The sequence below is a fragment of the Bolinopsis microptera genome, chromosome 5 (assembly GCF_026151205.1).
Source record: "Bolinopsis microptera isolate Bmic1 chromosome 5, MBARI_Bmic_1.0, whole genome shotgun sequence".
NCBI classification, from domain to species: domain Eukaryota; kingdom Metazoa; phylum Ctenophora; class Tentaculata; order Lobata; family Bolinopsidae; genus Bolinopsis; species Bolinopsis microptera.
Genome location: NC_087076.1, coordinates 4,041,554 through 4,064,359, shown reverse-complemented (window position 1 = coordinate 4,064,359; position 22,806 = coordinate 4,041,554). Strand labels below are relative to the sequence as shown.

General features: G+C 38.7%; 1 protein-coding gene across 10 annotated transcripts; it reads left to right on the top strand.

Moving 5' to 3' along the window:
* The first annotated feature begins 855 nt into the window (after positions 1-855).
* Positions 856-15,281, top strand: LOC134814991 (uncharacterized). Of its 10 annotated transcripts, none has more exons than XM_063823394.1 (13): positions 856-972; positions 7,119-7,351; positions 8,226-8,296; positions 9,662-9,794; positions 9,919-10,106; positions 10,317-11,060; positions 11,623-11,737; positions 11,843-11,863; positions 12,068-13,473; positions 13,598-13,699; positions 13,851-14,038; positions 14,170-14,330; positions 14,426-15,281. In XM_063823394.1, the coding sequence occupies exons 1-9, from the start codon at positions 930-932 to the stop codon at positions 12,221-12,223; spliced, it is 1,704 nt and encodes a 567-aa protein (XP_063679464.1). In that variant the 5' UTR covers positions 856-929; the 3' UTR covers positions 12,224-13,473; positions 13,598-13,699; positions 13,851-14,038; positions 14,170-14,330; positions 14,426-15,281. The 10 variants fall into 10 exon arrangements, with proteins under 10 accessions (XP_063679464.1, XP_063679460.1, XP_063679468.1 ...); XM_063823390.1 differs by having other exon boundaries at positions 10,242-11,060; XM_063823393.1 differs by lacking the exon at positions 856-972 and adding an exon at positions 2,055-2,160.
* Positions 15,282-22,806: the final 7,525 nt, after the last annotated feature.

Below are 22,806 nucleotides of genomic sequence, written 5' to 3'. Positions count from 1 at the left end.
TACTATCGTTTTATTGTGGTTTCTTGTCTAATCATTAGATTGTTACCATCAACAGTCGTATCAGGGTCACGTGATACAAACAAACAAGTTCCTAATGGGGAGTGGGTGTATGAGAGAGGTCGTGTTTATGTTCCTTAATTCGATTTCCTCCGCATAATCTAGCATATATTCCTTCAAGAAGATAATCTTGTTTCAGTTATTAGTTGATCTACAGTTTACACGAGTGTCCGTGATTATTGCTCAGTCAGAAGTCTGTAGTCGTTCGTATCAGGCTGCATAGTCGCAATGTTCCGTGTACGTGTAATAGTTTTTGTGAGTTTGTGTAATTGTTTGTTTGTAAGTCCTATACAGTTATATACATTGTTTACTTCTAATTCCTAATTTCAAACAATAGAGTTTTAGTAAACCATAGAGGACTCTTTTGTGTTTAGTTTATTAAATGACTGTTTTGTGTGTGACCCCTTCATTCTCTTATCCGTGCTGCAGCTATGACGAAGTTATTGCTTTATTTTTAACAGTGTTCGGCGGGCACGGAGGTGGAGTGCTCAGGTCGACCCTGAAGCCTTTATTATGTTGAAAAGAGTTACATATTTAACACTCAACATATATAACGGAGCTGAGCACATTTTACCTTCCGCCTCTACCCGATTTGTGCAGCTTCCTGTTTTCTCTGGCTTTGCCAGATTATTTAGACCTCTAATCTTTGAGGGCACGAGAATTTAGTAGCAGTTTGACGATTACTTTGAAATTTGAGAGGCAGCACTGCTTTAATTTTGATGTAATTGGAATGAATGCAGTCAGAGAGTGATATATAATAATATAATATATTCTAAGAACTGTAACTTTGTCAGATTGATGAGAAGACTATGTTATAGCCTGGAGAGAAACAAGGAGGACTACAGATCCCATAACAACAAGGTGCAGATCTCATGACTTCAGTTCCTCTACCCTCACACCTCAATGGAACTACAGGTATATTATATTATGTTAAACTTATTAAATACTGCTGATAAAAACAAGATAATATGTAATTGATCTGTGCTGAGAAATTCTTTATCTTTGTAGTGTTTACTTGCAGCTTCGTCTAATATTGCGGTCAGCATATGATTAGCTATAAGATGATCAGGAGACCGACCAATCGCATGTGTGGGCTGTGGTCACGTGTCAAAACAAATGTAGTCTAACTTCAAATCAGTCCACAATCCAGATTGGCGTGTCAGCGTCCGTTTAATTTCCCACATTTTCACGGTTTTTATCGCTGTGATCTTATCAGTAACTTGATTTTAACAATATTTAAAATCATGTTGCCAGGAAAGTTTTTCGAAACAATAAGTAAATTTAAATATTTGTTTATATTTGTTGAGCTGGTGTTTTGATACGACACGACACGCTCAGAGTTTTGGGCCCGGCTTGTAGACAAGCATGACCTACTTCAATTAATTTCAACAACTTCTCATTTATCCGATGTAGTACAATCTGGCCCGTGTTCACTGTGTAACTCCTGGTTTTATTTGCAGTATACTTCACGCTGTGCAAACTTGCAGACTGTACTAATTGTAGAGGCCTTCTTTAATTTTCCTTCATCCGGTTGTTTTATTGTTCGCTTCAGGTTCTTAGTCACGCGTTCTTTCACTTTAACTTGCTTAAGTTAAACTTGCTTAAGATGTCTAACGAAGAAAAAATATAATTGTTAATATGAAGTGAGGTCATTACTTTACTGGCCACTATTGATGGAGCCGTTATAGACCGGTAGTATAAAGGCTGTTACTAGTAAGATAAAGGCGTTTAACGTAACGTAATAAAGGCCGCTAGTAATATCCTCCTGGTCGTGCTCATAACAAGCTAAGTGGTATATCATTTAACTACTTAACTGCTTACCACAGATCATAGCGCTACCTGTACAGCTTTCCACTGGATACTCCGTGTACTATACTGTACTAGAGCTCTTTTAAATCCAAACTAAAATAATATATTGTAATGCGCTTTCTTTTAAAAACCGTCAATTGACCGCAATATCATGAGTTTTGTTATTCATTGTTTGGCCCGGTATGTACTCGTTTAAGTAGTGCACATTTTTTCTTGTTTCTTTCGGGTATTTCTGTTGAAGTATGTGGATTTTCGTGTGCTACAGGATTAGAAATCGTAACAACAAACGAACAGGTAAGTTATTATGTTTAGTAACATAAGTTATTGCTGTTAAGTTTTCTACCTAGGGAGGTTAATGATCAACTAAACCTTTACTACCTTGTGCCTTGCTGTACAACTTGGTTCCAATTGTCGCTGTAAACCTCAGCTAAATTCTCCGCTAACTATCGCAAGAATTTGGAATATTTGGTTGCTACCTAAAACACCCGGATTCAGATTATCTTAACCTCTAAATAAATTATATCAATTCCGCTGAGCACGTGTCCTCTTATCGCTGAAGTGCATTCTTTACATCGCTGTAGTCATAACGCACAGCCACAGTTGTGCCACATGTACCACAATTTACCACGTGCACCCTATTACGTTGCTATGATACCACTATTTCCCACGTTGCCGTGACACCACGTGTGCTCGCGCCAGATGGTATTTTGTGGAACACCTCGCACCCTCATACGATAACTGAGAGGTTTTGTACAGCACGAAATGCCCAAATACGGTATAAAAGCTGTCTTATTATTGACACAATAACATCGTGTACCCTCGTCTTGGATTCACTATAGGGGCTCAATGCGTTCAATTATGTACTTTCTCATTTTCTTGTGGCGCAGTCTCTTTTTCTCTAAATTCTCTTGCTGCTACAGTTTGGTTGGACGTTTCCTCAAGGTTTTGTACCTGTTTTAAGTTGCTCTCCCAGTCACGAGACCTCCCAGACTGCCAAACTAATTTATGTAAATTACAGCGGAGTAGTTGCTGTAATATGTTACTAACGACCACCTGGTTTAGTTTTGCGGTGGCACAACCTAGCGCTCCCTTGTAGCCGTGTGTTCAACATTTTCAACATTCAGTAGATGTTGAAAAAGTTGAATAACGATCACATACTTGTAGGATTAAACACGTGCTCTGTCGACAAGCAAGTTAACTGTGTAGGAATCAAACTTGAATCCTGAGTTACGTGAAGATTAATAAGATTTTGTGTCTATAAAGTATCAAACCTGGCAAGCTTCCAGATTATTCACTTTATTATCACGGCCCTTGTGTCTGTGGTACTCTCTCTGGCAATAAAATACTGTCTGTGGTTTCTGTGGTTTGCGTGATTTGCGTGTTTATTATCTGGCACAACTCCCATTCACATTATAATTAACTTCTAACCACTATTAAGCTAGTTCAAATATTCAAGCCGGCATTTTGTAAACCAACTGTAATAATTTAAAATTTAAATTCTTTTTGTAAACGGCGCTCATCTTTGTAAAAGAATATGTTTCTATTAAGTTACATTCTTTCTATTAATAGTTACATTCTTTATGTTTATTGTATATTGAGGCCAGTTATCATTCTTCTTTATTCAATTGGATACAGTGAGATCTGACTCTACAATAAACATTTTCAAATCTATACATTATGATATACACTAGTTCTGGTTAATGTTAACTGTTAAAAGTGACACGTGACATTACAGTAAGATATTACATCATAATTATGTTTTGGTAAGGCATGTCAGAAGTCGTCATGAAGTCAAACACAAGGAAATATCTCTAAACAAAGTGTAAAGTTCACATGTCTTGAGAAAGAGCAGCGCCGCACCCTCATTTGAAAGCAACACGAGCTGGTACACATTCTCATGTGACTAGCTCTCATAAAGTACTCGGTCATTGGCTCTCTTCAGAGATGTAGAGAGTACTACAATCATTGGCCCTCTCACATTTTTATTGCATTTTATTTCCTGTCCTCCAGCCATTACATAGCAGTCTCTGCTTTTGTTTCGGATTTTACGTAGGTCAACCCTTCAACATGCTAATTATTGCTCCTTTATTAATATTTGTGTTACTCGCATGATGTCATTTTAAGACTGTAGTTTCGTAATAAAGGCGCAAATGACCACGTGCAGTGTACATTGTACTCGACTCTTAAGCAACCCTTACAATATCTCTATTATATACCTTCAATTTTCATTTGTCGGCAGTAATATCGGGTCATCAACGCCTTGTGGTTCAATCCATCAGATTACCCTACATGTACCCTACATTTACCTTAGGATATTGCTGGAATGGTCTCTCGTCCGCATCTTGATTCAAATCCAGTTTTACATTGATCACCATGGTAATGAACGTGTCACCATGGTGATGTACGTGTCACCATGGTGATGAACGTGTCACCATGGCGACGCCCTTTTGTTTTGTTATCGTGTGAGGCATGTTCATTTGACCAGGTATACGTGACTGGTGTCATGTAACATACACTGTTTTACCTTATCTTACCTTATTACAGAGCCAGTTGTTGTGTTTGTTTTCTCACTGTCACATGTTTATCAGCCCCCGTGCACCCCAGTAGCTACTTGATACTGTGTTCTGTGTAACTTTATGAGCTTTCAGTCACGTACAAGGAAACACAGGTCCTGACTTAACACGATTCTGCTAGGATCTGAAATGATCTTATTTGATCTCAGTAGTGACTAGTGCGTTGTATCTTGATGTTGCGTTCCCAAGATAGAATCCTAAAAGTTTCACTAGAACCGACTGGATTTTTATTTCTAGTGTTGAGATGTTTGAAATTAAAACTTGAAACTTTTAAGTGTTTGAAAGTGACTTCTTCAAGCCTCCTAGCATAATCTCTTCTCCTGTGAATGTTGCAAAGAGTTTCATAATAAGTGTTTCCAATAACTACTGTCCGTTAATCAGATTCCAAGGATTGTGAATTTTTCTACTTCCTGAATAGTGAGTGATGAGTGTTAAGAAGCGCGTGTCGTGTAAATGTAATGAGATTCCGTCATTCAATCAGCACAAACCTGCTATTTACTTGATCCAGTTATTTGTTGACCCGTTATCACTTGTATGCGTTTTCTCGTTGTCAAACACTGTACAGGATTCTGATGAGGTGAACGCAGCGACTATCCCCCTGTCCCCCCTGTCTCCCCCTGTCCCCCTCATTAGTCTCGCAACTCGCTTCTTCTGTAATAATAGCTTTCAGTCTTCATCCGAGCGTGACATTCCAACAATGAGTCGTCCCATTTGGTACAGTTCACCTAATGGAGGTAGATGATGAGCTGAGAGGGCCTACATTTGCAAGTACTCTTTATTGTGTGATCCACTTTTTATTATGCATAGTGACTAATGTTATAGAAGAGTTGACGCTCCCACTCTGTAACGCTACAGTGTGACTCTTCAAACAGATGCGGCATAATAAACTGAGTGTATATAAATCTGTCACTTCGTCCCTATTGCGTTATATTTTTCTCACGACTTTTCAATCATTTGTATTCTGGTTGATTTTCTCAGCCTTTGCTTTAAAAGTTGTTGAATTAACTTTTAAAATCAGTTTCTAAGTAAAAGATGTGGTCGCTGATCGTCATGAAGGGAGCGCTATCAAATTTATCTGTTTACAACTATTAAGCTTGATTTTCAAGTTAGGGTTCTTCGTTTTGCTTCTACTTTTAGAAATTTTGTTATGACAAGGATTATTTAGCGTTAAAGGGATAATTTTACGTTTAGAATTTTCAATGATTAGATTATAACGAGCCTTACAGTGTAGTTATAGTGCAGTTATAAGTACTTTGAAAATAAATTTACAAGACATTTTACGATCATATTAGCCATCCTTGATGGCTAAAGTTGCTTTATGAATCTAGTAGTGCTGGTGCATTCGTTGTTCTTTACTGCCTTCGTGGCAGATCTCCATATGTCACATATTTACATTTAAAATAGTTAAATGATGTGCAGGATTGTTTAGTTTAAATGGTTTATAAATGGCTTTAGTTTCGGTAGTTCCAGTTCCACTGATCTATAAATAACCTCAAGACAGTGCTGGTGCAAAGTTCTCAGTCTTTGAGCTTGAAGTCGGAGAGTTATATTAATTTCACTACTAAACCGGCCGTCAAATGGAGTCGCTTCTAATTATGACCCAGCAATCATATTCACTGTCACTGCATTGATATTATTCTTTACTTAAACTTAATGTAAAGACTTCTTTCTCGGTTATTGCAATTATGTAATGAAGAATGCGATTAAGAATAGTTTAGTTATTTATTTGGTATGATGTAGTCGATTATCCACTGACCTGTTTAAAGAATAAAACTGCGCGTGCCCTATTGCGTGAATCTCCGGAGAAATAAGTCTTAACTTTTAATTTATTACTGGTCAGCATATTTTCTCTGAAGCTTTATACTAAGAGTAAGTGGCCCGTTTGAGTTTGAGATGTTGCTAGCTTCCCAAACTTGAACAAAACAGCATCTGTGACGTTCGATAATGGGCATTTACTTTTACGCTAGATTAATCTGAGGGGTATGCCTGATGAAATCTATAAACTTTAAAGTCCGTCCATTTAATGACAAGTTTCAAGGGATGTCTTTCCCAATACAAGGTGTGTTAAATAACGTCAAACCGCAGCTGCAGTATTGCGCAACATCTTACCAGCGCAACATGCTGCCATCCTGACTCTCAGAAATATCGGCGTATTTCGAGATTTCAATTTTCTCTGCTCTCTCGTTCCTTTAGAGATTTGTCATAGTAGGATTCTGCGGAAATCTCTTACATTTGGTGTACCAGAAATTATGCACATTTAACACTACATGTGTCTGGTCTTTAAAGTATAATCTTGCCAGCTAGAATATATATTGTACATGTATGGTGTTTACACGGACTCAACAAAACAGTTGCCGGGTTTTTAACTTCTTCCAATTTGTTCATATCCTCTAATAATCATTTTCTGTCATTTAAAACCAAGATCCTACACCTGTCAAATGTTTATTTTTTATTTCGTATTGATTTGCTGGCTGATAATCTTAACTGGCTAAACTAAGAAACTATTTTTTTAAATCTGTCAAAACTCCAACTGACTCTTGACAGATGTGCACGTTTAGTGGCTTCTCACTATGTAATTGAAACAGGGCGTTGCGAAAGTAACACCCCACCCTATTAACCGCCTCTCTCTTAATGAAAGTAACACCCCTACCCTATTAACCGCCTCTCTATCTCTTTTAGCAAAGCGAGAGTCGGCCCTCCAAAAGTACACATACAGCGGCGACTCCTGTGAGACAAGACTACCCAGATACCATGCTACCTCCACCAAGATGAACGTCTTCCAGTCCATCTCCTCCTTCCTCCGCAAGAATAAGAAGGTTCCAGAGCGAGCTGAACCTCTACAAGCTAAGAGACCGGCGGAGAGAAAGGGATCTTCCGTTGCTGAGTCTGATGATGCTGATAACAGTGATAAGGTTTGTTATATTTTATAGTGATTTTTACAGAGATAAGATTACTGATTAGTTATGTGATAATACTGTTTACATAGATAATATTAGTTATTTGTAATAATAAGTTTAACAGCGATATGGTTTTTGCCAGTGTTATCTCAATTCCTGTACCTGTACCCGTACAGTGTACAAGTTTTAAGTCACCCGTACAACAGTACTGGCAATGTAAATGCCAGTGTTACTTACCTGGTATATAGGTACCTGGTACCAGCTAATAAACCTGCCTTCTGGATACCTGTAGTCTGTATACCTGTAGTCTGTACCAGCAATCGTGAGGCTACAATTACTACTGGGAAATAGCCAAATTTTGTTACGCTAAGCTGATTGATAAATCTTCCAATAAATCAATATGGTTAAACAGATGATCACCGTGTTATCGTCACTGGACCCAGCTACTGCTAGTAACCACATACGATATCTTCATGTGATTTCGCTGAGTTCGCATTTAGTGTGCCGTGTAGAGTGTAATGTGCAGAGCTCTTTTGTTCTGTAACGTTATGAGTAAAGAGTACTAGCCTCTATCCACCGTTTACTTAGTTTACAAATAGTCTCCCGGTAATACTAATTGTAGTCTGTGTTACTGTCTGTATTTGTGTAGTTCTAATTAGTGATCAGGATTGTTCGGCTTATCGAGGAAAAGCAGCAGCAATCAGCATGGTGTCACTTTCGGTAATAAATAGTCTTGTTTTAAGGAGCCGTGTGTTATGATGTTTTGAACATGAAATTGTTCTAACCATTTACTCGGCCAAGGCGCATATTATTTATACATTTTAATTAAACATTATACATTATACAACCATGCAATATACACTGGAGTTTTCATCGCCCTGAATTTCAGAGGGTAGAAGAAGAATCCTATGAAGGAAGCGAGCTGAGTGATGATAACAAAGATGACATCGCTTTTGTCCGGTACGTGACGCATAACTAGACATGCCGTTCAATCTTCCGCATTTTATTTTGATTTTGGACATTCTTGAAGTTGCTTCGCTCTCCGTTATTCTATTATTTATAGATTCGCCATTTTGAAAATTTGACCGGACAAATGTTCTTCTCAGACAGACCAACCGACACACAATTATCAAGCGTACAGACTTCAACCGACGACGGATAAAATCCGTGATCGTGTAGGTGACTGACTGAGTTTACCATATTCGGGCACCTCAGTTTAGTGCTAGAATTAGAATTAACACAAAACATGGGAATTCTTAAGACTAGTGTGACAGTGAAATCACACTTGCAGTCACGTGGTTGTCATGGTCACGGGGTGTCGTGAATCTGTAACTAACGACATGTGTGTTCACTGCGAGATTGCAATTTCCTCAAAGCTTGGCCGCTCATTAACCTCCCATATTCATTATTCCTATACATAAACTATTATTATCTTGTTGTTCGTTTGTGGTTATCTTTGGCTGATAATGTTTTGTGCAGCGCAAGAGAACTCTAACTCCTCCTCCCATTGGTAGAACCCTTATAATTTGAACTTCATTAATTGTATTTCCTCTCTTTCACTGAACAAAACAATTCTTTTTGCTTCAAACAACTCACAAGTTATAAATAATGCACTGGCTATATGACACACCCCACACTAATATTATCAGACAAGCACGCAATAAATCACTTGTTTGTTATATTCTTATTAATAGCTTACTTTTAAATCCACGTTATTTAATGCAACAATAATAATTGTTATTTGATCAAATTTATAATGCTTCTAAAAATAGCCTTGTTTTTTTATAAAACTAACGACATTTTATTTAATTGAGATATCCGAATGTTTCCGGTTCAGCAGCCAAATCTCTAAACCGGTCGCGGTACTCGGTTACCAGTCGTTTGTGATAATATGAAGTGTGGTACGTGGTAGATATTTATATAGCGTACTCTACAATCTAGATCTATAAAACGGAGTACGAGTTACCACGATAATCTCTCCGCTAACTGCTAAGTCTACAATTCTGTTAACTAACAACTGAGTCTGAGTTCAATTAAATGTTCATAGATATGGATTATAGATATCACATTCACACATAGTTAATTAAACAACATGAGACAAGTGGAAAACAAACAAACGAATAGATCTCTAGCTTGTAAAGAATCGTTGCTTGAGATCGGAGATTTCAAAACTATAGTTCGACAGTCGAAGTTCTCTTGTCGAACTTTAGTACGTGTCGAACTTGAGTCGGACCTTAGGGTTTGTCAGACTATAGTACGTGTAGAACTAGAGTGCGTGTCGAACCTAAGTACGTGTACCATTTAATTAACACTTTATTTCATCAGGTCGACGTTTAGACAGAGTGTAAAGAGAGCAATAGGATGGAGGAAGAGTCAGAGAAAAGCAGTAAACAAACGAAAAAAGGAAAATATCCACAACTCAAAGTTGCTGACAGGTGGAACTAAAGATGAAGACGAGGTTTGTGGTTTGGTAATTCTTTGCTAGTCATTATCGTTGTCTAAAAGTTTTTTTGTTGAGAATAAATATTTACTTTCAGGCCATGAAGTCCACCAAATCTCATAAATATATATTTATTGTACAGTTTTACGACGACACTGAGTTGGATGTCGTAGTGATAACTGAAGCAGACGGAATACCCGACGACCCCCAAATTAAGCGACTTCCTGTCCCTTCCTCCTCAAAAGGCAGCAAGATACCAAAACGTAGGAACTCTACCAAACGACCTGCCGTCTCCCTCAAATCCTCCGGTTTCTTCTCCCAATCTGTGGCGTAAGTTGGTGTTTTGTAAATGTATTGGGGCGCTGAACAAACTTAAACGCTGTTACCTTTTCCGCTATGAATCTTTCGCGTTTAAAATATTAAATGGAATTCTTAAAATGTTTGACGTTACTAATTATCTGGTAGGCGACCCAGAAAACGGCCAGATTCCATCTCGTTGAGACCAGATCCATGGGCCCACGCTGAAACTACATTCACAAGGTCCCGACACACTGCAAAGAGCACCAGGACCTGTTCGTTGTCAATGAATCAGAATAGACCTCCTCCAGTGCAAAGGAACCATACTCGGCACCCAACCTGGGACGGAGGACAAACCCGCAACAGGAACACAACAAGCCGCAGTAGTACCAGATCTTTATCTGCAGTTAGAGGAAGGAACATGAACCTGTCACGGAGCTCACTGGCTGGTAGTCAGATACCCCGGTATTTGGGCTCCACTAGTTCTGTCTCCTCCCCCGGTACCACCTCCCCCGACTATATGTTCCCGGGTCACAACATGAACCTGGCTGATCTGGATTTTAGTGACTCTGACACGGAGAACTGCAGAGTTCCGCCCTGGAGAAATAATGAGATTCTCCACGCTTACTCTAGGAGCACGGCTGAGACTCGGCCCTCCTCTCGAGCTACTTCCTCATCATGGTCCTCTAATCGTACCCGGTCCTCATCAACTACTGGGAGCCGCTACCAGTCTCGTAACTCATCCTGGAGCGGACGTCAGTGTCAAAACTCTAAGAGCACCAGTAACATCAGATCCACATTAACTCCCTCCCGGACAGACATGACGGGATCTCAATCTCGGATACCCCGGTACCTTGGCTCCACAACCTCCATGTCCTCTATCAGTCCCATGTCTACTGAGTACCACGTCCCTGGTTTACACTTCAACTATGCTGATCTGGACTTTAGTGACTCTGACGGCTCTGAGAAGACTAGATGCGATTCTACGTGCGTAGAGCATGATCACAGACACGAGGCATGGGCGATTAGGCTCGCAGCACTGTGAGCCTTGTGATTACTGCCAGGAATGCACATTTCAACAAATTGGGTTCCATTGGCATTTGGCATGCAGCCTGTACATAAAACGCATTTTTACAACGTTCCGAAAACCTTAAATATAAAATAAGGGGTGTTAACTTGCTAGACCTGATTAGTCTGTTCAATTGCAGTACAACTCTCGTTCCTCAAAATACAAGTCGGTGTTTGAGCGTTATTACACTTTGATCATATAACATCGAGACGCGTCGATCTGTTTGAAGGTTTTGCTTGTAACTGTTAATTATTTGGGTTTCGACGATCAGTCTTTCTTAATTCGTCTCTTTTTCTTTCTTGGACTTGACTTCTTTTTTCTACCTTAGCATGAGCACTTCAAAGTCTTCCTAATTGTTCCTTTATTTTTGCTTAATAATGTAACAAATATCATTGAAATTATCTCACTATTGGTAAGAATGATAACAGTTAAATGTTCAGAAAATGAGTTGTTTCCTATTGCTGATTCTCTTCTTTACAGGTCAAAGAGAAGCGAAGGGGGTAAGACCGTGACAGCGCGGACCAACAAGGCTAGTGAGCTGAGAGAAGTTGCCATAAAGAAAAAACTTGAGAGCACCCCCGGTCAATCCACAACTGTAAGTTAATTCTAACGGTTATATAATAATAAACTACTGAATATTGCAACTAGAGACAAATTCTGGGACATTTTGTAATATATAACTAAAATCTCTCCCCATCAGCCAGAGGAACCTGTAGAAATGGTATGAGTATGTCTGAGTGACCACCCTGATTACAATCACTTTTGTGGAATGCATTTGTCATGCAGATTATGCACTTTTGTGGGGAATTGATTCGATCCTAATAGTGCGATTATATGATCACCCTTATCGTCTAATTGTCTTATATGAGTTTGAAGATTTCTCCTTTTTCTCCTATGTTTAATCTAACGTGAGGTCTAACTTCAGGTACCGGCTGCTCCTGCGCCGACTGCTAGAAGAAAACCTCGCGCCTCATTCCGAACTAAGAAGGGTATCTCCCGCAGACCTGTACACAAGAAGGATATAAAACCTGCGGAGAATAAAGCAAGTCAGCTCCGAGCCAAGAAGAACAAGAGGAATTAGAGGATGAACAAAGACAGAGATCAGAATCTATTTCCAAACAGGCTGAGTCCAGAGAGCCGGATGCCAGGCGATCTGACCGGTTTTCTTCTGTTGCGATCAAAACGCCGGCTCCCGGTACTGAAAATAAGGACCCTCTAACATATACCCAGAACTATCGTAACGAATCAGTCTCTAGAATCAGAACTAACTCCGAGTCTAACAGACTCAGAACATCAACCTCTGATACGCCCACTACCAATATACCTGGGCGTGTCACAAAAAGTTCACCTCAGAAGCCGATAAGAAGCAAAATACCGTCCACCAGTTCCACAAGCTCCAACATACCGCCTCCTTCTCCCCGCCATTTGCCAACTCCTCCCACATTACCTCTTTCAAAATCCTCTGAAGACTTTCAGGCCCGCAAATATTCTGGTCGGTCAGAGAAAACATCTTCCAGCATACCCAAACCTAAACTTGGCTCCCCTCACGACCCCACTAAAGAACTTGTTTTCATACCTCTGGATAGTGTGTCGTTACCATTACCGACAAATAATAAGATTGATGACATGAAACGGAAACGAAAGATTCAGCGACCAAGTGGGGTCAGTAATATATTCCATGGTGGAGCTGGTGATTTACCGTCCAGCAACATTCGCAGACAACTTTCCAACGATGACTCGGACACCACTTTTACTGTCCATGTCAATAAAACTCCAACAAAATCTGTTCCAACAACGCCAAAAAAAACTTATGTTTCAAAAACTCCTGCATCCAGTTCAGTTCCAAATTCAAGCTCCATCCCCAGTAACTTATCATCACGGTTAAATTCGTCAGGGTGCATTAAAGATCGGGCAAAACCGAAACAGGTGCAAAACCTCAGTAAATTTACGAGAAAAAACAGTATCGAATCTGCTCGGAGATCAAAAAAAGGAATTCCGGCAATTTCTAGACTCTCAGAATCAAACTCATTTCACTCAGAAAGTTCAGATCCCGATAACTCAACAAGCTATGATTCTTGTCGGTCTGCGGATGACGATGAGTATCTCATTTCTTTGCCAGGATCCCCGCAACTCTGTGAATCTCCGAGGTTACCCGTCCCTAGAACACCCGCCCCAAAAACTCCTGTTTTAATATCGACAGACGATTTGGAGATTCAAAAGCAGAAGTTGCGAACTCCGACTAAGAGATCAGGTTCAATTAGCGTGAAGCAAGTTAGAATCCGCAAAAGTTGGATCCGTCCGAACACTGACAATGAGATATTGGATCCCGAAGTGAGTCTCAAAAACTTTTTAAATTTCCCTTACGAATTTTTCCAATCAACCGCACAAATTCCGTCTTGTTTTTTAACTCATTTTAATTTTAGAAGAAAATGCGTTTATGAATATTATGTTTCAGATTGAGAAAGTCAAAGTTGCTTTAAGCGAAGAAGTTCTTATCATAGAGGATCTTATAAGCGGACACCAGGATATTATCCAGAAGCTATCATCTCGTACACTGGTCAGTTTTCCTGAGCACCATTCCAAGATTGAGATCCTTACGGGATACCAATTAATTATAACTGAAATTAGTGATTACAACTTTGTAGATACACCCACAAGCTACAAGCCTTAAGAATATCTCCAAGTTTAACCCGGTAACTACTTGACAGGTTCTTAAGAACGTGACATCAGCTCTGAGGCGAAGTGACATGGAGAGAGCAGCGAGAATGACAGTTTCACTGTGCTTCCCCCGCTCACACCCTGATGAGGAGTTTAAATCTATGAGGCGAGCCTGTGTGTGTACTTCTGATGACTTGGCACTATTCCAAAACTGCCTGACTCTCTTACTGGTTGATAGGTATTTACTGTCTTGGTTAATTGTCGTCAATCAACTTCTCTCTCCCTACCTCCTTTTTTCCAGAGTGGCTGCGCTTCTGACTTTAGTATAACCAACGTTTGCTGAGTGATTGATATCCATTTAATCTACAGGGAGAAACTGACATTACCAGTGGTGGCAATTCTCATTAGTAAAGTGAGGTTTACGTTTGAGGTTCTCGGATCTGAGGTTTTGAGAGGGAACATTGGAGAAGCTCTCAAGCTTATCACGGGAAACTTCGGGACTAAGATCGCTCACAGGGATTCTACTCCAGGTGAGAATTGTTTTTCTTGTTTATTTGATGAATTTTGTAGCCCTGAGGTCATCTACGTAGACACTCTATTCTGTGACTAACTTTAAACCGACCAGGTATTAACTATCGTCTCCAAGAGAACGCAGAAGACTGTCACCAGGAATTGTTATTGGTGAAAAAGCACGTCCACAAACTCACTGCAGTGGACTACTCACCTGAGCTGCTTGCTCTTAAGAAAACTCTCGAACTTTTTGATTTGTGATTGGAAATAATTGTAATTCTTGTTTTATAAAAATTGTGTCAGTGACATATGATTTATCTGTTGAATGGGTTTTCTTACTGAGTAGATATACTTTTCTATTTAAATTTTAAGATCGTAAAATTAAGCCTGATTTTAGAATAAGGACAATTTTACTATCCCATTTTGTCTGGTGATATTGATTTTTTATTGTTACACTGTACTATTGAAACTTTCATGTTGAAACATTGAAAGCTTCAAATTTGTCTGATAATACTTGTAGAAATATTTCGAATAATTTGTAAACTAGTAAATAAGATATTGTGCAACGTTTGTTGGTGGTGTGGTCATATTTTCATAATTATGCATGAAATGGTTGTTTATCTTTCCATAGATTATTGTTACTGCTTCAGTTCCATTTATCTCACATTGTTATTAATATTTAGACTCATTTAATTTTCTTTTGTGCGCGTTTGTTGGATCAATAATAAGCTTAAGAGCCCGAATTCCTTCAGCGTTCCTTCGTTGCTACGTTAGACCCGATTGATAAGATTATATGTATGACAGTTATTGTCGATAATGATTCACGACATACATATTATGATATGTTTGGGTTACTGTTAAGTCCCGTTGTAAGGACGTAATTGTTTCATTTTATATGCGACCCGGATCATTTTCTTACGAAATTTTGAATGAATTGTAAGTTAACATATTGCTTTATTACCAAAATCAAATGCGGAGTATTACTTTTACTAGGCTTTCTATGCTATATAAATATTCATTTGAAATGTAAAATATTGCATTATTGCAACTCCAATAATAAAGTTGCTGGGCGGCGCTCAGCCTGTCTGCATTCCGCCGCAGAAATTTTATCTTTTATTGTTTATGAACACTATTATATATCAGCCTTGGGTCCTTAGGTAAATAAGAAAGTAACTAACGTACACATGTCACGTATATTTAACTATTATGTATTACTATTAGTTAGAAAATAATTTAGTTTATTCATAATACAATATATTTGTCTGAATTCATCGATAGCCGAATGCCATTTTGTAACAACAAGTAAATAGGAATAAAAAGCGGACGCGCGGCGTATATTTTAAAAGGCTTCTTTGTTGATTGACGATGTCAACCCTTCCAGATCGTTGCTCAGGCTCTGCAAGAATGCTAGTTTGCGCGGTGCGTCGAAGAGGCGAAGCAAACTATCATGTATCATTCTTACTTCGCATCGAAGACGAGATTGTTGCTTATTGTTTATCATTTATAAAATTCGCAGAGTTAAATATTCGCAGAGCAACGTTACCACTTACCTAGGGACCTCAGCACTCAGGCTATCATTTACCTGGGGACCTCAGGCTATTGCATATCATGTTCATAATTATAAACAGAGATTTGCTCTATCCAGAGCCCTTGCGCTTGCAGTAGCGCGCGCCCGCCTTCTTGACTTGTGAAACAAGCGCGCCCGAAGTTGGAAGTGGCGCGAAAGCACATGCAACATGGTTAGGTGAAAACAGAAATTAGGCGGAATGACACGCTGATCAGCGCGGCCCAGTAAAAAGCAACGATTTGGAAGGGTTGACATCGTCCATTCCAAAGTATTTTGTATAATATTACCTGGGGAATAAAGATTCGGCGGAATGACAGGCTGAGCGCCGCCCAGTAAATATAATATTGTTGTATGACCCGCCGCGCACGAGTGTGCGGCCCCCGTTCTCTAATATCCAGAGCCCTTGCTGCTTGCGCTTCAAGTGGCGCGCGCCCGCCTCACGGCGGTAACAAGCGCGCCCGCAGCGGCGCGAAATCACATGGTTAGGTGAAGCTCCCCCCATGTCGTTAAAACTCTCCAATATAACTTTACTTATATAGTGAAACGACAGTGGGGTCACGACGTATGATACAAATATATAAATATAAATTGCAGCCGCCCTTAAAGTTGAGTATTTTTGTTTCACGTCGTGATCCTCACCTCATCGTCATTTCATCGCGGCACAGAAGCCACGTGATATGGCCGCGCCGCGCACGAGTGCGCGGCGTGCCCACAAAGTGGGCATGAAGATCATTTGGCTAATTTTGACGGATGTAACTCGTCTAAATTTCTTCGAAGTAGCGCGCGCCGCTTTCGTCTCGAAATGTTGTGATGCAATATGATGGCAAGTGCTACAAAGTAGCGCGCGCCGGGCCAGATCATTAACAATGATGAAGGCTAATTCATGTTCAAATTATTTCGCTCGCCCGCGCCCACAAATCGTAGAGACTTGGGTTTTATGTTTTACATTTTATAATTTTGCAGCAGAGTTGTTTTAAAAACAACTTTTTGCTAAAATTGTCGTTTATTGTTAAACGTTGATTGACTGACCCTTACCTGCCAAGGATCAATAGAAAGTCCCCAATTTTAAAATTTTTACCTCCAAGCATGAAGAGCAGTCATTTTCACAAAATGAATAAATATTGCTGTTTCTTGATACCACTTCAGGATTGAACGGGTTTGCATTAATAAAGTACAACTTTCCAGGAGCAGATTTAAAAGATTCTATATTCGATAATTGATAATGATCTGATTAAATACGAGAATTTATTCTATGCTATATTTTAGAAACACATAACAGCAAATGAGCAGACTGAGATTGTTTGATCGTCGATGGTTAAAGGTAAATAAATACTGCATCATGCCTGAATTTAACTGAATTGAGGTTTTTTGTGAAATTTTAATTAATCGTAGACGTCAGTATCTTAACGGGTGATACTCGTAAAATATCTGTTCCATATATATATATATATATATACAGGACCGTCGACGAGTCCAACTCGGCGCGCGTCCTGGTAGGTTGTAAACCTACAATCAGTATCTAATCTAGAACTTCTTCCACAAATATTCATTAGATTTACTTGTTCTTTAGTTTAGCCTGCTGTTATGTTATTGATCTATCTGAAAATGTAAAAAAGTGAAGTGCGATCATGAACTTGACTCTGCATCTGACGGATAAGAAGAGAAGTCCCTTTGAGAGAAAGCAATATCGATTCTCCACTTATTACTATGTTCACCGAGAATGGACACAACACTACACACTACACTGTTTTAGATGTAATATAAGACCATGTTGTATTAATCGCAATAATAGCTATAGACGTTCGTTTGATGACGTGACATCCCTATTCACGTCATCAAACGAACGTCTAAGATTATAAGCCCACTCCTGTCAGTATTATTTAATGAACACATGAGAAATGGAACTTTTCCAGACCGACTGAAAATTGGTAAAATTAGCCCTATATACAAAAAAGACGGTACAGAATATCTCGAAAACTATAGGCCAGTATCTACCCTAGCTGTGTTCGGAAAGTTATTTGAGAAAGTAATCTACTCCCGTTTGTACAGTTTTCTTGTGTCGCAGAACGTTTTGTTTGAGAACCAGTTTGGTTTTAGGAAGAGTCACTCAACTAACCACGCCCTTAATTACTCAGTTGACTATGTAAACTCCCATATAAAGGAAAAGCAACATGTATTAGGTATCTTTATTGACTTATCAAAGGCATTTGACACTATCAGTCACGATAAACTTCTCATAAAACTTGACAAATATGGTATAAGAGGTAACGCAAACGAGCTTATTGGAAGTTACCTATCTAACAGACAGCAGTACGTTTCAGTTTTAGGTGAGGAATCTGATAAACTCCCTGTTATTTGTGGAGTACCACAAGGTAGTGTTTTAGGACCGCTACTGTTTATAATTTACATAAACGATATCTATAACTCATCAGACCTAGGAAAATTTATACTTTTCGCTGATGACACCAATATATTTGTAGTCGACAAATCTGTCCAGAATCTCTACCAAAAAGCTAATACTATAATGAATTCTGTTTACAATTACATGAAATGCAATCTTCTCCACATTAACATCAAGAAATGCTGTTACATTCACTTTACACCAGGAAAGAAGGATGTAACTAGTAGTAGTAGTAATAGTAATGATCTTATTTTAACGTTGAATAACACAGTCATTAAACGTGTTGATGAAACTAAATTCCTCGGCGTTATTATAGATAAAAACCTTAACTGGAAACCTCATACTGCACATATCTTAGTTCTAAATTAAAGTGTTAAGTCGGTAAACTCTGCCGTATGAGAAGATTTATACCTAAAGAGCTGTATAATGACCTCTACCACACCCTCTTCGAATCTCATCTAGGATATGGGATCTCAGTGTGGGGAGGCATATCGAACAATAGGCTTGAACCAATATTTAAAATTCAAAAAAAGTGCACTCGTATTCTATTTGGTGATCAAGAGGCATACAGTAATAAGTTCAAAACATGTGCTAGAACCCGCCCAATTGGATCCCAAAAACTTGGAGCCGACTTCTATAAACGAGAATCAAGTAAACCCCTTCTCAGCAGAAACAAAATACTCTGCGTGCATAATTTGTATAAGTACCACTGTCTACTTGAAATGTTTAAAATAATCAAACTTCACACTCCAATACCGATGTACAATTTATTTAAAAAGTCACCCCGACGTGATAACTACTTTATTAACCCCGCTGCAACCAATTTGTTTGTATATAAAACCTCGAATATGTGGAATAAATTCCTTAAACCTTCTAGTAAGATTGACTTCTCGTCCCCAATTGCACTTGTTAAAGGTCGCATTAAAACTATGCTACTCAATGCTCAAAAAGCTGGAAACACTGATGAATGGTCAGAACTCAACTTTGATGGAAATGACATGTGCCTATAATAAGAACATACAAACTAGTCCATATAGATTTCATACTACACACACAAAATAACACACACAATACACACCACAGTCAAACATAGAAACTATATATTCACGCATATAACAGAGAACACTGATCAGCTCATCCGCTTTACACTAGTGTCTGGACTTGTCTGGAGTGTACGTCTGGAACGTGGGACGGACTCACAAATATATTGTGTAAACGTAGCGCGCGAAACTTAAATATTGTATAACTCTATCATTTCATTACCCAGCGTGATTTACCGCGCCAGATTAATGAAATGACGCCGCGCTATATCCGTGAACCTACCGTCACTTATATCTTATATTTTATATTTTGTATCTCTTACTACGTAACGCGAAATTAAGTTGTATCACACTCCCGGTTTTGGACCCCAATGTTAACCTTGCAGCAACTGTGTCAGCCCAATATACTCTAGAAGTATGATCACACTTATTTTAATGAACAAAAGTCCCATAATTAATATAATCAGATACTCGTCAACAGCAGCAGTTTCCGTCCGTGTGATGTGTTGTCCTCCTCCTTTCTGTGTCCCCGTCGTTTTGTTTTGTGAAATGTATTGTAGTAGTGTTTTAATATTTAAATCGAACGCAACTCAATAGTTAATAATAACAAACACAAATACTATTTCAAATAATTGATTAATATCGATTTATACGAACCAAACATTAATTATTTTTTAATAACCTTTTATATATGTGTTAAACGATCCAGGGCATATCTAAAATTCGATAATGAACTTCATATATTATTAGTGCCGCGTGCTGATAAATATTCTGGGAATCAATCCACCCAATCGTGGCGATAACATATTTTTGTGCTTGGCCGGTTTTAGGTTTGAGTTTGTGCTCCAAAAGTGGTAAATCGGGTGCTAGTAAAGCTCTTGCAGGCAACTGGCTCCTTTTGCCAACTGCTTTTGGTTTAAGCGCTGACTCACATTTGGAACTGGCACTGGTATAATTGTAATATCCTACGAAGTCAGCATGCTATATTATTTTGCAAAACTCGTTTAATATCTTGACAATATTTAAAGTTTATGGATTTAGGTTTAGGCGCGGCGCACCGCTTATATGTTATAGCTCATTCAGCTTCTGTTTTCAGCGATGTGTTGCTACACACTGTATAGCATGTGGATCAAGCGCGGTGCCGCGCAAAAGCAGCAAAAGAGTTATTTATTTTAAAATTTATTTTTGTATCTCAAAAATGATGTAAAGTTTTTAATATGACGTAGAATTAAAGCTATTTCCGTACAGCCTAAGTGCTAAGCATGCTCGTTAGAAAAACTATGAACAATGAACATAACATGCTAGCTTTCTTTATTTTTGTAAGTCGCGTCGGCTGACATCTTGGGTTGTACTGGATGTAACAAGTTTATTATCGGATGTCTACTTATATTTATTATGATATCATTATTCATTGTAATGGCAATAAAATTTAAATTTTGTTTTACTTAAAAAAATTTTGTTTTACTTATAGATTGGGCTAGGTGGCCGAGTAGTAACTGGTTAGAGCAACCACCGCACCTTCTGCACATAAGGCCAGGTTCTAATCCCAGTATCAACTCTGACTCTGTCGAATGAACTGTGAGCATACCTCTTCTATGCATCTACATCTACATTTATAAACTAATCTAGGGAGATAGCTAAGGGTACGTTGAACCCTTTTAGTGTCTCCTCGGTTGACTCAGCCGAATAATCGGGTTAAATGAGGAGGGGTCCTGCCAATAGATCAAGAATCTTCATTACATTCATAAGGTTCGATATGAATTCATTAAAATAATGAGATCTTCTGTAACTGTGTAAGTAAAACAAAATTTAAGTAAAACAAAATTTAAATTTTATTGCCATTACAATGAATAATGATATCATAATAAATATAAGTAGACATCCAATAATAAACTTGTTACATCCAGTACAACCCAAGATGTCAGCCGACGCGACTTACAAAAATAAAGAAAGCTAGCATGTTATGTTCATTGTTCATAGTTTTTCTAACGAGCATGCTTAGCACTTAGGCTGTACGGAAATAGCTTTAATTCTACGTCATATTAAAAACTTTACATCATTTTTGAGATACAAAAATAAATTTTAAAATAAATAACACTTTTGCTGCTTAGGCGCGGCACCGCGCTTGACCCAAATGCTATACAGTGTGTAGCAACACATCGCTGAAAACAGAAGCTGAATGAGCTATAACATATAAGCGGTGCGCCGCGCCTAAACCTAAAACCATAAACTTTAAATATTGTCAAGATATTAAAGGATGATGATTAATCACTCTACACTCGACTGTCACGTGACTTTTTCAACCCGTTCTCTAGCTGGCCCTGAACGACTATTCGAAACCCTAACGGCTAACCCTCTTATCTGATCTCAACCCTTACCCTAACCCAATCCCTAACAAAAGCATATGCTGAAACCCTAACCCTAACGAGAAATTCGACCAACTTCCTTATACGGTCATATCACGTGATCAAGACAGTTTTTCGCCAATATCTCGGCAGGGGAGCATTTTAACCCTATGTTATGGGGGGTGATTCTGAATCAGCGTATGAAAATACATCGATTCAAGCTGGTTTCAACTGTCGGGGGCCCTCTTAGAACAATCTCGAAGATCGACTGTAGAGTGATTTAGCACGCTCGGATGTTAAACGAGTTTTGCAAAATAATATAGCAGATAATATAGTAGATTCAACTATTGCATTGCAACAGTCAATAAATGTCTGTATGCTAGGTATATTAAGATATTGATTTATGAATTGGGTGTGGAACTCTAGTTGATGATGAAGCATGACCATATAGAGGATGATACCCTGAGTCCTCTAAAAAACAAAACAGTAATATTTTAGAGTTCACAGGCTGTACGTTTAGTTCAAGCTTGGATCTTATTCTTGTGAGATTCCTTTAGTTTAGGTATCACACTGGAGATACCATATTATATAATCGTCTCACATTGATTATTGAAATTTGTGCACTTCTTTTTTTAATAATTTTTTATTTTTAATAGAATTATATGTATACGCACTAACCTTTTAGAACCCATTACTTTGAAGTAAGAGCATCTGGAAGATCTTTCGATTTTTATGATTGACCTTATTGGGACCCCCAGTCCCCTAGCCTCTACTCTTTAGCATAAATAATTTCTCGTAATTTGTGCTGACGTTAGTATCTGGAGTCAGCGTAAACTGCATCCTCAGATACCTTGACTCCAGCTGCGCTCATGGAGAGTAACGAGTTGGTGTTCGGCAACCATATACACAGCCTGCCGTGCACACAGCCTCACATTGTTGAGAAATCCTAAGTTGTGGCTGTAAGGGTCGTGCGCAGGATCTATTCAATTGTTATCTTACAATTACATGTCACATTTACTAATTACTAGAGCCAAAATTTCAGAAAAAGAATAATTTTGGGAAATTTCTGTCGTTTGCGCAGTACGGGCCGTGAACACTGCGATGCCAAACAGTTTGCTGTCGTGTGATCCCGCCCGCCCCCTT